Below are 15,847 nucleotides of genomic sequence, written 5' to 3' on the forward strand. Positions count from 1 at the left end.
CATAGCTCTCTACATAAAGGTTAAGTCAGTTTATGAGCTGGTGTTTAGTTTTAGGGGTCCCTGGGTAGCTCAGTTGGTTGAGTATCCAACCCTTGGTTTCAGCTCAGATCACAATCTCATGGTTTGTGGGTTCGAGCCCCATGTCAAGCTCTGTGCTGTCAGTGTGGAGGCTGCTTGGAATTCTTTCTCTCTTCTCTTTCTCTCAAAATAAATAAATAAACTTAGGGGGGAAAAAAGAATAAGACTCTCAGTGTGAAGAAGTTGGTTAGAAATACTATTAAGTATTTTATTTTGCTCTCATTTTCCTTTATTTATACCCATAAGTGATGTATGTTGAATCAATGTAAGTATAAAAGAGCTCTTTCAAGAAATTTAAAATGACTTCTAAGTGTCATACTTAGACACTTGAAATGTGTCATACTTTAATTGGTAGCTTTTTTCTTAGTGGTACATAAAATTGTTGTTCATCTTTCAGTTGATAGTGCTGTGTATATACAGCATTTTATCTGTTCTACTAACAACCATGTTGTGATTTACTTGTTTAATCTTTCCTAATTTAATTATAAACTCCTTTTGTGTTTTATTTACTTGCCCCAAAATGGTTAGCACCCAGGAGCTCAATAAACATTTAATGAATGAATAATGTTCTAATATAGTGGACACATGACATTGTTTTCAATAGTTTAAAATTGTCCAACCTAAATTTAGTAGGGAATAAAATGGGGAGGAAAAACCATAGATTTGTGGAGTATAGAAATGAGATTTTATTTTATCTTTTTGAAGTTTCTTTTTGAAAGAGAAAGAAAGCACAAGTGGGGGAGGGACAGAGAAGGAGAGGGAGATACAGAATCTGAAGCAGGCTATAGGCTCTGAGCTGTTAGTGCAGAGCCTGACACATGGCTCGAACCCATGAACTGTGAGATCATGGCCTGAGCCAAAGTTGGATGCTTAACTGACTGAGTCACCCAGGTGCCCCTAGAAATGAAATTTTAAAACTGTAATTATTGGCAATATGCAAAAATGAACTTGTGCCCTACTTATATCCTTCTATGGTTTCATATTTGTATTTGTCTGTTTTTATTCTGTTAAGAAAGTATAGCTCAGGTTATTATGAGGATTAAATTTAGATAATGCTTGTAAAGTGCCTAGCACAAACACATGAGCAGTTTCATTTAATCCTTCTCATCCCTTTAAACAGCTTTTCCTTAAGCATAAGAACCATGGTTCAAGCTATATTAAAATCAGTTTTCTGTGTTAATCACTTGAACTACATCGTTATTAGTAGAATTTCATCACAAATAGCATTTTATCATATTATGGCTAAGTAGGCTTGGGGATATAACTACCTAGAGAATCTACCAATATTTCATAATAATGTTAATTAGGGAAAATGTGGTTCAGTTTTCCCAACAACCTACTTTGCAAACCTTTGGAATATAAACCCATTTTTAAGTTGCAGAATCTCTATACTAACATATTTCTCACTGAATATGGGGAAATTATAATTTTTTATTTGGTAATTAGAGGAATTACCTTCCCAATCCAGGTCATAATTTAATAAGGATAGTACTTCAGATTTGTATAGCATTTAAGAAAATCTGTATACCAGAAATCATCTTTATGAATCCTTCCCTGACCCGATTTCGTTCCCATAAGTGTCCAAAACAGGATTGGAAGTCTCTTCTGTGAATTTTCATGGTACACTAGGCTTATTTCTGCCATACCTGTAGTATACAATGACTGTTTACTTACCTATTTCCTCTCTGGCGTCAGCTTTTTGAGGGTGAGAACCAAGTTTTTATTCATCAATGGGAACCTCTAGCATGCTGATTTCCCCAAATGCCCAGGAAGTATATCAGGGCCTGCCATGAACATACTCAAATGTCTCTTTGATTGAATTGGAATTAAATTAGTTGCTTATATAAGCAAGTTGTAACTGGAAAGAGGCTCTAGAATCGTTGCCCTAAATATACTTGAAATGAAATATCCTATGAAATATGTCTTATATTCTACATCATCATGGCATTTAGTTGAGTCTGAGAAGGGAGTTATATGGCAGTTGGTTCTCAATTATATGCTTTTCCTTTTTTTTAGAGAAAGAGTGCACATGAGCAGGGAAGAGTGGCAGAGAGAGAGAGAGAGACAGAGAGAGAGATAGAAAGAGAGAGAGAGAGAGAGACAGACAGAGAATGTCAAGCTGGCTCCATGCTCAGCACAGAGCCTGACACTGGGCTCAATCCCCCAACTCTGGGATCATGACCTGAGCTGAAATCAAGAGTCAGACACTCAACCGACTGAGCCACCCAAGTGCCCTGGAACTATATACTTTATTAGAGTCTTCTGTATGGATTTTATTGGCTTTTAAACTCTGACTCCAAGCCTGCTTGCTTTCTTCCTGTTGTGATATTGTCAAAGCAGAATAGTAGCTTGTATAAGTTCTGATCCATGAGTATAGCTACAAATATTGATTGTAAGACTAAACAGTTATAATTAGCTCTTGTAAAACATCACAATGCTTTGTATTCTGTCTGCTTTCTTGTTTTCATTACTGATATCTCAGTGGTGTTTGAGGCTAGATCATTGTAGTAAAGTTGCCGTATCTTTTTTTCTCGTTACTTGTAAGATTTTGGAAAAATAAGTTATTAATTAGGTTGGGTAAGTGGTGGAAATAAAATTTCCAACTTTTTCTAAACCTAAGTGAAGCAGAATTCTTTATTATCAGAGGTATAAGATTACAGTTCTTTCAGTGCTGCAACAGTCTGTCTTTATCCATCCATTTAAAATAAACTATATTTTTGTGTGATCTGACTCAGCAGGTTGGAAGTCCCCATGGAGTAAATATCTTATCTGAAAGTGGTTTTAAATGAGGTAAGCTTTCATTCATTTGCTTGAAACCACATCAACTATTGGGCCATAAGTATCCTGTCCTATCTAATGCAGGACATTGTGGTAAATGCTGTACTATTTTCATTTTTGGATTCTATGATGCCCATTTAACAATTAACATTCTCCAATGGCCAACAAAGAAAACTAATAGGAATAGGATGTAGGATTTTCAATCACATGGTAAATCAGTATTTAGTAACTTAGAGCCCTTTAAAATGCTGTTCTATGTATTCTGTGAATGGCATCAGAGAAACTTGAGAGTTGTCTTTGATTCTTCCTTCTCACTGCACCTTCCTGCTCCCTCTCATTGCCACCTACATTTGTAAACCTTGACTTTCTCTTTCGTCTCCCTGGTATACAGCCTTGCTACTAGGGTCCTCTGGCAGTCATTACCCCTACAACAGGGACCAATCCTCTTTCACCTTTTCCTGAGGATTTCTGCTTACTCATGGCTAGCTTGGGTGATTTCAAGAATGGAGAACTTAATATTATTTTGAGGGTAGTATTGAAAACTGATAAGGAAATAACCATGAGAATAAGATTCTAGCCCACTACTTTCTGTGTCTTGGATGAGTTATTTAATCTCCCTTGGTTTTAGTTTTCTCATTTGTGAAATAGGAATAGCTACTCCAGAGAGTTGTAGAAATTCATTTGTTTGCCTCTATTCTCTTACCAAACCCCATTAAATTATGATAGAGTAATTTGGAAAAAGGAGTAATACCAAAGAACAAATAGAAGATAGGCTACCAAGATTTAGGAAGATAGCAAGTTGAATATTAACTAACAGAGAAGAGCAAACTGAAAACTACCTGTAGAAGAATGAAAGTGCAAGCTAATCCATATCATAAACCCACAAAGGCTCAGGAATTGTAGGTGCTAAGTACCTCTGAAAGTGGGCTAAAACAGGAGGATTGATTGAAAATCTGTACAAAGCACCATTAAACGCCAAAATCTTCTTCTTTCCCTCAGTGTGATGGTTAACTTCTATAGAAATTGAACCAGGGTGTCTCTGGACTCAGAGATGCTGAGCATATGGCCACAAAAGTAAAGCAACAGGATGAAAATAGGGGTTAAGTGAAGGTAGTGAAGGTATACATTCTGTCATCTAGACATGCTCTCATGGCTTGCTCCCTCACCTTTAGGTCTTTGTTAAAGGTGCCTTCCCTAACCACCTGATTTAAAACTACAGTTTTCCCAACGTGGCATTCATTTTCCTCGCTTCCTGATTTGATTTTTCTCCATGACACTTACTGTTACCTGACAAATTTTTACTTATGTTGCCTTAACAGGAATGTAAACAGCACAAGAGTAGGGGGTTTTGTCTATTTTGTTCACCAAAATATTTCAGGTGCCTAAAACAGTATCTTGTAGGTGCGCAGTGAATGTTTGTTGAATGAGTGAATGAAAGAGACTATTCAGATCTTTTTCCAGAAGGCTAACGGCTAGTCTTATGTTCCCAGGCAGGGGATTGGAGGATTTTTCTCTGGAGAAATGACTGGCCAAAAAAAAAGACATGCAGATATTGATGTTTGGAGGAAAAATCCCCTACTTAAAAGGCTAGGAATCTACTTGCTAACTGGACAGTCATATTCAATAGTCAGCTCTCATAGAATCACCAGACATCCAGGAAAAACTTCTAACACAAAAAATAGATACCAAAACAAAATGAGAAAATGAAACAATAATGTATAGAACAAAAAAAAAAAAAGCTTAAACTTGTCAGAGAGACAAGAGATGCTATGGCATCTATGAAACAAGAATAGAATGCTCTTTTAAAAAAGGAGGGGGGAGAACCTGGTTTCAGAGAAAAAGAAATATGTTGGGAATGAAAATATGTATAGTATATATAAATTCAAAAGAAGAGAAAATTTAAGGAATCTTCTAGAAAATACCTTATTCTAGTTTAAGATTGAAATTTAGAAATATGGGGGATAAAAAGATTCTTAGTAAAAACATCTCAACAGTAGTACCTTACTTAGAAGATGGAAAAATGCCTTAAATTTTGAGAAAGAATAACCTAAAATTGCTTTGGCTAGTATTTGCTTACTATATCTTTGTCTCTTTTAACTTTTTTAAATGCTTATTTATTTTGAGAGAGAGTTCACACGCACGCAGGGAAGAAGCTGACAGAGAGGGAGAGAGAATCCCAAGCAGGCTTCATGTTCTCAGCGCAGAGCCTGATGCGGGTCTCAATCCCATGACCCTGGGACCATGACATGAACCGAAATCAAGAGTTGGATGTTCAACTGACTGAGCCATGCAGGCGCCCCTAGGTCCACTTTAAATTCTCAACTTGAAACTTCTTAGAATATATAAGTGGTATAAATTTAGCCCAAGTCCATTTGAGAACTGTCTGTGGTTATAGCTTCATCAGAGAAGGGTTTTTTTTCTTTCTTCTGCCTTCTATTTTGTTTGTTTCAGGTTTTTAATTACATTCTAGTTAGTAAACATATAGAATAATATTGGTTTCAGGAGTAGAGTGTAGTGATTCATCACTTACATATAACACAGTGCTCATCACAAGTGCCCTCCATAATACCCATCACCAGTTTAGCCCATCCTCTGCCCACCTCCCCTCCATCAACCCTCAGTTTTTGTTCTCTATAGTTAAGAGTCTTATGGTTTGCCTACCTCTTTCTCTCTGCCCCCCTCCCTATGTTCATCTGTTTTGTTTCTTAAATTTCACATATGAATCAAATCATATGGTATTTGATATACCACTTAGCATACATAATACACTCTAGCTCTATCCTCAGTGTTACAAATGGTAAGATTTCATTCTTTTTGATGGCTGAGTAATATTCCAGTGTGTGTGTGTGTGTGTGTGTGTGTGTGTGTGTGTGTGCGCGCGCGCGCATCTTTATCCACTCATCGGTCAGTGGACATTTGGGCTCGTTCCATAATTTGGCTGTTGTTGATAATGCTGCTGTAAACATCAGGGTGCATGTGCCCCTTCAGATCAGTATTTTTGCATCCTTTGGGCAAATACCTAGTAGTGCAATTGCTGGGTCATAAGGTAGTTTTATTTTTAACTATTTGAGGAACCTCCATACTGTTTTCCAGAGTGGCTGCACCAGTTTACATTCCCACCAACAGCGTAAGAGGGTTCCCCCTTCTTTGCATCCTCGCCAGTATCTTTTGTTTTCTGTGTTGTTAATTTTAGCCATTCTGACAGGTGTGAGGTGATATCTCATTGTAGTTTTGATTTGTATTTCTGTGATGATGAGTGATGTTGAGCATCTTTTACATGTGTCTGTTAGCCATCTGTATGTCTTCTTTGGAAAAATGTCTATTCATGTCTTCTGGCCATTTCTTAACTGCGTTATTTGTTTTTTGGGTATTGAGTCTGATAAGTTCTTTATAGATTTTGGATACTAACTCTTTATCAGATATGTCATTTACAAATCTCTTCTCCCATTCCATTGGTTGCCTGTTAGTTTTTTATTTTCTCTGTGCAGAAGCTTTTTATCTTGATGAAGTCCCAATAGTTCATTTTTGTTTTTCTTTGCCTTGCCTTAGGAGAAATATCTAGCAAGAAGTTGCTATGCCAATGTCAGAGAGGTTTCTGCCTGTGTTTTCTTCTAGGATTTTGATGGTTTCCTGTCTCACATTTAGGTCTTTCATCCATTTTTTCATTTATTTTTGTGTATGGTGTAAGAAAGTGGTCCAGTTTCATTCTTCTGCATGTTGCTGTCCAGTTTTCACAGCACCATTAGTTGAAGAGACTGTCTTTTTTTCCATTGGATAGCCTTTCCTGTTTTGTTGAAGATTAATCATATGGTTGTGGGCCCATTTCTGGGTTTTCTATTCTGTCCCGTTGATCTGTGTGTCTCTTTTTGTGCCAGTACCATGCCGTCCTGATGATTACAGCTTGAAGTCCAGGATTGTGATGCCTCCTGCTTTGCTTCTCTTTTTCAAGATTGCTTTGGCTATTCGGGGTCTTTTATGGCTTCCTAGGGGAATTCTACCAAACATTTGAAGACTAATACCTATTCTTCTCAAACTGTTCCTAAAAATAGAAATAGAAAACCTCCAAATTCATTCTACGAGGCCAACATTATTTTGACTCCAAAACCACTAAAAAGAAGAATCACAGGCTAGTATCCCTGATGAACATGGATGCAAAAATTCCCAACAAGATAACTGGCAAATCTAATCCAATAGTACGTTAAAAGAATTACTCACCATGATCATCTGGGATTTATTCCTGGGCTGCAAGGGTGGTTCAGTATTTGCAAATCAATCAATGTGTACACCACATTAACAAAAAGGGTAAGAACTATATGAAAAAGTGTTTGACAAAATATGTCCATTCCTGATAAAAACTGTCAACAAAGTAGGTTTAGAGAGAACATACCTCATCATAGAAGCCATTTACAAAAGACCCACAGCTAATATCCTCAATGGGGAAAAACTGAGACCTTTTCCTCTATGGTCAGGAACAAGACAAGGGATGTCCAGGCTCACCATTGCATAGTACTGGAAGTCCTAGTCTCTGAAATCAGGCAACAAAAAATAAAAGGCACCCAAATTGGCAAGGAAGAAGTCACACTTTCACTATTTGCAGATGACATGATACTCTATGTAGAAAATACTCCACCAAAAAATTGCTACAACTGATGGATGAATTCAGCAAAGTCACAGGATACAAAATCAGTGTACAGAAATCTTTTGTATATCTATACTCCAATAATGAAGCAGCAGAATGAAATCAAGGAATCAATCCCATTTGCGGTTGCACCAAAAACCGTAAGATACCTAGGAATAAACCTAACCAAAGTGGTAAAAGATCTGTACTCTAGAAACTGTAGAACACTTATGAGAGAAATTGAAGATGACACAAAGAAATCGAAAAAACATTCCATGCTCATAGATTGGAAGAACAAAATAGTGTTAAAATGCCTATACTACCCAGGGGCGCCTAGGTGGCTCAGTGAGTTAAGCATCCGACTTCAGCTCAGGTCATGATCTCACAGTTAGTGAGTTTGAACCCCGTGTTAGGCTCTGTGCTGACAGCTCAGCCTGGAGCCTGCTTCCAATTCTGTGTCTCCTGCTCTCTCTGCCCCTTCCCCACTTGCAGTCGGCCTCTCTCTCAAAACTAAACATTTAAAAAAACCCACATTTTAATTAACTAATTAATTAATTGTATTTTTTATGTATTATTATTTTTAATATAATTTATTGTAAAATTGGCTTACATACAACACCCAGTGCTTATCCCAACAAGTGCCCTCCTCAATGCCCATCTCCTATTTGCCCCACTCCCATCCACCCTCAGTTTGTTCTCTGTATTTAAGAGTCTCTTGTGGTTTGCCTCAAGTTACAGAGCCTTCCCTCTCTGTAACTATTTTTTCCCATTCCCTTCCCCCATGGAGTTCTGTTAAGTTTCTCAAGATCTACGTATGAGTGAAAACATAAGATATCTGTCTCAGTATAATACCTTCCAGTTCCATCCACATTGCCACAACTGGCATGATTTCATTCTTTCTCATTGCCAAGTAGTATTCCATTGTATATATAAACCACCTCTTCTTTATCCATTCATCAGTTGGTGGACATTTAGGCTCTTTCCATAATTTGGCTATTGTTGAAAGTGCTGCTATAAACACTGGGATACAAGTGCCCCTAATGCATCAGCACTCCTGTATTCCTTGGGTAAATTCCTAGCAGTGCTATTGCTGGGTCATAGGGTAGATCTATTTTTAATTTTTTGAGGAACCTCCACACTGTTTTCCAGAGTGGCTACACCAGTTTGCATTCCCACCAGCAGTGCAAGAGGGTTCCCGTTTCTCCACATCCTCGCCAGCATCTGTAGTTTCCTGATTTGTTCATTTTAGTCACTCTGACCTGTGTGAGGTGGTATCTCAGTGTGGCTTTGATTTGTATTTCCCTGATGATGGTGACATTGAGCATCTTTTCATGTGTCTGTTGGCCATCTGGATGTCTTCTTTGGAAAAGTGTCTATTCATGTCACTGGATTATTTGTTTTCCAGGTGTTGTTTGGTGAATTCTTTATAGATTTTGGATACTAACCCTTTATCTGATATGTCATTTGCAAATCTTTTCCCATTCCGTTGGTTGCCTTTTAGTTCTGTTGATTGTTTCCTTTGCAGTGCGGAAGTTTTTAATCTTGATGAGGTCTCAATAGTTCATTTTTGCTTTTAGTTCCTTTGCCTTTGTAGATGTGTCAAGCAAGAAATTGCTGCAGCTGAGGTCAAAGAGGTTTTTCCTGCTTTCTCCTCTACGGTTTTGATGGTTTCCTGTCTCACATTCAGGTCATTTATCCATTTTGAGTTTATTTTTGTGAATGGTGTAAGAAAGTGGTCTAGTTTCATTCTTCTGCATGTTGCTGTCCAGTTCTCCCAGCACCATTTGCTAAAGAGACCACCTTTTTTCCATTGGATGCTCTTTCCTGCTTTGTCAAAGATTAGTTGGCCATACATTTTTGGGTCCAATTCTGGGTTCTCTATTCTACTCCATTGGTCTATGTGTCTTTTTTTTGTGCCAGTACCATACTGTCTTAATGATTACAGCTTTCTGATAGAGGCTAAAGTCTGGGATTGTGATGCCTCCCACTTTGGTTTTCTTCTTCAATATTACTTTGGCTATTCGGGGTCTTTTGTGGTTCCATGCAAATTTTAGGATTGTTTGTTCTAGCTTCAAGAAGAATACTGGTGCAATTTTGATTGGGATTGCATTGAATGTGTAGATTGCTTTGGGTAGTATTGACATTTTAACAATATTTATTCTTCCTATCCATGAGCTTGGAATTTTTTTCTTTTTTTTTTTTTTTTTTTTGTCTTCTTCATTTTCCTTGATAAGCTTTCTATAATTTTCAGCATGCAGACAGATCTTTTACATCTTTGGTTAGGTTTATTCCTAGAACACACACACGTACAATTTTAGTCAACACTTCTGAAGTTTGCTCTATCAACATTCCTAATTACCATTGATGGAAACAGTCCCTGACATAAAATTTCTATACCTAGGAAAACTGTTAGTCAAGTATGAAAATGGGATAATAGCATTTTCTGGCATGCAGAGTTTCAAAATTTATCTCCCTTTCTCAAGAAGCTAACAGAGGATGTGTTCCATCAAAATAAGAGAATGCATCAAGAAAAACATGGGATATGGGAATCAGGGATTCAGCACAGGAAAAAGGCAAAAGGAATTCCCAGGATGATGGTGAAATGACAGCAATTCATCATATCCAGAGAGCAAACAGTCCTATTTGGAGGAGAATGGTAGGTGCCAAGAACGGAAATTTGCAAAGAAAAAATGGATCTAATAGATTATTTAACATTATTATATTAAGAGAAGTTTTACAGATTTATCAAAGGCTTTTTTTCATTAATAAAAGTTAATAGTGAAATATTCAGAAGGGTTTAAAATATGCGTGTGCAGTTCAGAGAAGAATAAAATAAATGCCCATGTATCTACCACCTGGCTTATGAAATTGAACATTGTTAGCCTTTAAAAGCCTGTTTGCCTCTCCCCAAAAGCACCTCTACTCCCCACAATCTTGAATTGTATGTTTAACATTCTCTTGCTTTTCTTAATAGTTTTGTCACCTATGCATATATCCATAAAAAAGATAATTAGTTTTGCCTGTTCTTGAACTTTGTTATTAATGGACTGCATTTATTCTATGCTTATTTCTTCCTCTAAATGTATTTCTGAAATTCATCCATGTTACTGTATATAATTCTAGCATATCCATTCCCACTGCTGTGCCATATTGAGTTATCTGAATATATCTCAATTTATATATTCCTCTGGTGATAGACTTAGTTTGCTTGTTATTCTTTGGCTTTATGGAAATTCTTCTATGAACATCTTTTTACATGTATCTTAATACCTCTGTGCAGATGTTTCCTTGTGAAGTGAAACTACTAGAGTGAAGGGTACTTGTTCAATTTTACCAGGTGGTGACTCACTGTTTTCCAAATAGTTTTCCCATTTATACTTCCACCGGCAATTCCATCTGATTTAGATCCTCTCCAACACCTAGTGTTATCTGGCTTTGTATTTTGTCAACATAATGGGTGTGAAATTATACCTAACTCTGATTTAAAATTTCATGTCTCTAAAAAATAAACATAATAAAACTTCATGTCTCCATGAACAAAATTGGGAACCCTTTTGTAATATTTATGGGCTATTTGTGTTTCCTGTTTTGTGAAATGTCCACTAATATTTTTTGCTTATAAAAAGCTCTTATGAAACAATTAATGATAATTTCATTAAAAAAATAAGCAAACAAAATAAAAGACAATCATTCTGGAAAAAATAAGAAGTCATGCAAGAAAGAAAGTATAATCCGTATACCATGTGGCTTAGCTGTGAACAACATTTCTGTAGTAACTAACATTTATGAAGTATTTTTGTGCCTACTTGTTACTGTTTTTCAAACCTTACACTTGAGATTTAGGCAGAGATGGATTTGCTAGTGGTCACAAAGTTTACAATTACTACAAATGAAATTTAAACTTAAATAATCAGTACACAGCCATAACGTAAAAACTGTATATAGTGGGGTTTTTCCTCCTCACGGACCAATCTATTTAAGCTATCCTGCCGTAAGCAAAGGGATGGAAGATCTATATATTGGTCATCACTGATACAAAGAAGGAAGGTGAGCTTAAGATACCATGTACTTTTCTGGTCCATGTGCAGAGTCATCGTCCAAACCAGTAATGTGGTCCCCACTGGGTAGTGATCCAGGTTCTCTCTATTCATCCTCATAGCTGGTTGGAAGTAGTTTTGCATGAGCATTATGGAGTAGAATATGATTAACATCTCCCCAGGGAAAAGGCTTAGACCTGATGAAGAGATGGGGGTAGGCATGGAACTCAGGCCTTGAGTGCTCTCCATGATTTGACTTCCAGATGTTCAGCATGCTCAGTCCCACACCAGGGAGTGCTACAAAGTAGGTGAGGGCCTTCCACCTTCAAGTTGAGCCCTCCTTGGCTGTGGGTGCCACTTGAAATGGACCATCCCAGCTGTGCCCTGGATTGACCTAGCAGGTTTTTTGCTCTTACATTTAGGTTTATGATCCTCTGTGATTTAATTATGTATGTAGTTGTAAGGGAGGCGTTCAGATTCATTGATATATGACTATCCGATTGTCCTAACACCATTTATTGGCAAGACTGTTTTTTCCCCAGTGAATTGTCTTGGTCCTTTGTTGAAAATCTATGGACTGTAAGTGTTAGAGTTTATTTCTGGACTCTCAGTTCTGTTTGATCTATCTATATGTCTACTCTCATGCTTGTACCACAGTATTCCATTTCCCTTTACTGGAAACCTTATCAGAATTCAGGAAGGAGGCTTCTCTTTATTAGCTTCAGCCCAATGGTGATGATGATAATAATAATAGTAATAATATAATAATAAATAATTTCCTGAGGCACCAAGCTAAGTGCTTTATGCACATTAGCTCATTTTTTACTGTCAACAGATATTCATTAATGTGTCGGACCCCAAGAGTACATTGGTGAACAAAGGGAGAACATTCTTGCTCTCCTGGATCTCACATTAGTAGCAAATTAGGTGGAGTGATCTAACAAATATAAGAACAAACTAATTTTAGGAAATGATTAGTTCTATGATAAAAATAGAACAGGCTAATTTGAGAGTAACCAAGGGAGAAGGCTACTTTAATCCTCATTACAACCCCTATAAAATTGGCATTATAACCCTATCTCACATGAAGAAACTCAGGCATAGAGAAATTAAATGACTTGGCCAAGGTCACACAATTAATAAAGGCAGAACTGGGTTATGAAAACAAACTTTTACTGTGTAGCAAATGGAAAACTTATTTAGGTTTAGGAAGTATTAAGAATGTAGTATCACTTCGGGCACCTGGGTGGCTGGCTCAGTCAGTTAAGCATTCACCTTTGGCGCAGGTCATGATCTCATGGTCCATGAGTTCTAGTCCCGTGTCAGGCTCTGTGCTGACAGCTCAGAGCCTGGAACCTGCTTTGCTTTCTGTGTCTCCCTCTCTCTCTGCTCTTCTCCCCTCACGCTCTGTCTCTCTCTTAAGAAGAAATAAACATGTAAAAAAGAAAAAAGAATGTGGTATTTCCTCATAATTTTCTTCCTTTTTAAATTTTTTGTCTTTCTGCCAGAAATAGGTTGCTATGGCCAAAGTATAGGCCCAGAGATCTTATTTAGGATTCATACATGAGCTTGAAGCCAGTGCAGTTGTGTGCAGAATATATGTATGTGCACTGGTTTCTGGAATGAGGGTTTATAAAGCTTCTGAATGGAGTCTGTGACAATAGCAAAGGGTCTAAAAGCACATTTGATTCACATGATTTAGGCAGGAATTGTATTTCCTTTGTGTCTCACACTGTACCATTTTGTTCCGTGTTTGCCAAACTCTTTCCTCCGGTAACAAGACTTGGAAGGAAATTATACATTTATTATGTTGGTTTGAAATAAACTTTATTCTGACATAAAAAAATTCTGTGGACATTTACCTCCCAGTGTAGATTTTTATTTACCAATTGTTGGACTTAATAATTCATCTCTGTTAGTTCAAAACTTCAGAATTGACTTGGGTTCTACTATCAGTCATTTTCCATATCTTGAACATTCCTGAGATTTGTTGATTGCCTTTTTGAAAAGTTTTCTATGTTTCCCTCCTTTTTAATTCCATTGCCAGTCTAGACTCCCATCTTCTAACCAGGTTATTGCAGCAATGTTTTTTTTTTTTTTCTGGAATCAAATTCATCTTGTACCTTTCACCACATTGATCTTTCTAAAATACTTTAATCTGAACCACTGAAACTCTATCAGGCTTTTGGGACCAACCCCAACACACAAATAACAGAAAAAGAAATAAATTCCCCACTATATTGCATCTAATGTCATTATTTTTCCATGATCTGCTTTTAGTTGTATCAGTTTCTTTTAGTTTTTCAAAACTGTTTTACTTATTTCCACCTTGTTGCAGTTAACTATTTTATTTTGTCTTTTATCAGTGCTCACTATGACAGGCAGACACCATACTGGGTTCTTATTGGTGCCCTTCTCTCTGCCGGAGTTGTCTTCCATACCCTTCCCTATTTCCATCAGTCCAAATTCTGTCTGTCCTTCAATGACTTAATAGCTTAATAGCTTAAATGTTACTTTTTCTTTGAAACCTCTTTTTATTTCCTAAGCTAAAAGTAATCTTTTTTTTTTTTTTAAAGTAATCTTTATTCCCTCCTTTAGCTATATCTCTTAGGGCATTTAACTCTACCTTATGTTAGATATTTATGTAGTTAACATTAGTTTCTTGAGAGCAGAGGGATTGTGTCACTAGTTTTATAATTATCCCAGTATTGCCCATCACGCCACCTCAGTTCCGGCATAATACATATACTAGATTTTGGTGAATAAAACCTCATTTTTAAAGTATAAATTAACCTCGTTATGCTTTTTTAAGTTATTTTCATTACTTCAAAATTCTTCCATTATGACTTCTTGGGGAAAGAAAGTAATTAATTTATTTTAAAAATTATAGCTAAAAAGAGCCTATACAGGCTGTAATGACTATAAAATAGGTAGGCTTAAAAGCATAAAAAGCAAACTATTTATTCATTTATTTTTTAGTTTACATCCAAGTTAGTTAACATAGTGCAACAATGATTTCAGGAGTAGATTATTTAATGCCCCTTACCCATTTAGCCCATCCCTCCCTCCCTCAACCTCTCCAGCAACCCTTCGTTTGTTCTTTATATTTAAGAGTCTCTTCTGTTTTGTCCCCCTCCCTGTTTTTGTATTATTTTTGCTTCCCTTCCCTTATGTTCATCTGTTTTATATCTTAAAGTTCTATGTGAGTGAAGTCATATGATATTTGTTTTTCTCTGACTGATTTCGCTTAGCATAATACCCTCTAGTTCCATCCACATAGTTGCAAATGGCAAGATTTCATTCTTTTTGATTGCCAAGTAATACTCCATTGTATATGTATACCACATCTTCTGTATCCATTCATCCATCAATGGACATTTGGGCTCTTTCCATACTTTGGCTATTGTTGATAGTACTGCTATAAACATTGGGGTGCATGTGCCCCTTCGAAACAGCATACCTATATACCTTGGATAAATACCTAGTAGTGCAATTGCTGGGTCATAGGGTAGTTCTATTTTTAATTTTTTGAGGAACCTCCATACTGTTTTCCAGAGTGGTTCATTTTTCTGCATATTGCTGTCCAGTTTTCCCAGCACCATTTGCTGAAGAGACTGTCTTTATTCTTTCCTGCTTTGGATATTCTTTCCTGCTTTGTCAAAGATTAGTTGGCCATATGTTTGTGGGTCCATTTCTGGGTTCTCTATTCTGTTCTATTGATCTGGGTGTCTGTTTTTGTGCCACAAACTATTTTTATAAACCAAAACTACATCATTAAAATAGAGTATTCTTTCTGACTAGAATATAAAGATTGATGTGAGATCTTGCTGTCTACTTCATGTCTAACACTGGTTGCAAAATTACCTGAACTCGTAGAGTATATAAACAATTATGTGTTCAAATGTTCAAAAGAGTATGCCAGGAAAGTCTCTGTGGGAGTAGGAACAACCTTTGGAGGTATAGATTATTGGCTCTTTAACCAGATGGGAATTACTCATATGTTGGTATAACTTGGGTAGTCCTTAGAACTTTATTATTTTTTTTAATGAAGGGAATTAGAAGTGGAAGGTGTCCTCCTAGGAATAATTTCTATTTATACAAAGTAATTTCTCCTTAACGGGTAATCTTCTCTGGTGCCTGGCCAACTTGGAAAGTTTCTGTGGCCTTTGGCAAAGACCCTGAAAAGGAAACTTCTGATAACGTACTCTAAAGCCTTATTACTTTTCAGAAGCATAAATGAAAGAGTGAGAGAGAAAAGAAAGGATCTGAGAATTAATATAGCATTGGGGTAAAGAGCAGAGACTTTTAAGAGTGATGGAACTGGATTTGAATCCTG

At 36.8% G+C, this 15,847-nt stretch overlaps 1 protein-coding gene across 3 annotated transcripts in view; it reads left to right on the forward strand.

Moving 5' to 3' along the window:
• The window catches only part of PPME1 (protein phosphatase methylesterase 1), an 88,204-nt gene that overhangs the window by 12,457 nt on the left and 59,900 nt on the right, over positions 1–15,847 (forward strand). Inside the window, exon 1 of one of the 3 annotated variants that reach the window (XM_049652137.1) lies at positions 429–2,868. The exons of the other annotated variants lie outside the window; for them this stretch is intronic. Coding sequence (XP_049508094.1) covers positions 2,864–2,868 — 5 coding nt within the window. The 5' untranslated portion in view covers positions 429–2,863. Of the gene's footprint in view, positions 1–428; positions 2,869–15,847 lie in introns of those variants that run through there. 3 annotated transcript variants of the gene reach the window in all.

This window comes from Panthera uncia, chromosome D1 (genome assembly GCF_023721935.1).
Source record: "Panthera uncia isolate 11264 chromosome D1, Puncia_PCG_1.0, whole genome shotgun sequence".
Taxonomy (NCBI): domain Eukaryota; kingdom Metazoa; phylum Chordata; class Mammalia; order Carnivora; family Felidae; genus Panthera; species Panthera uncia.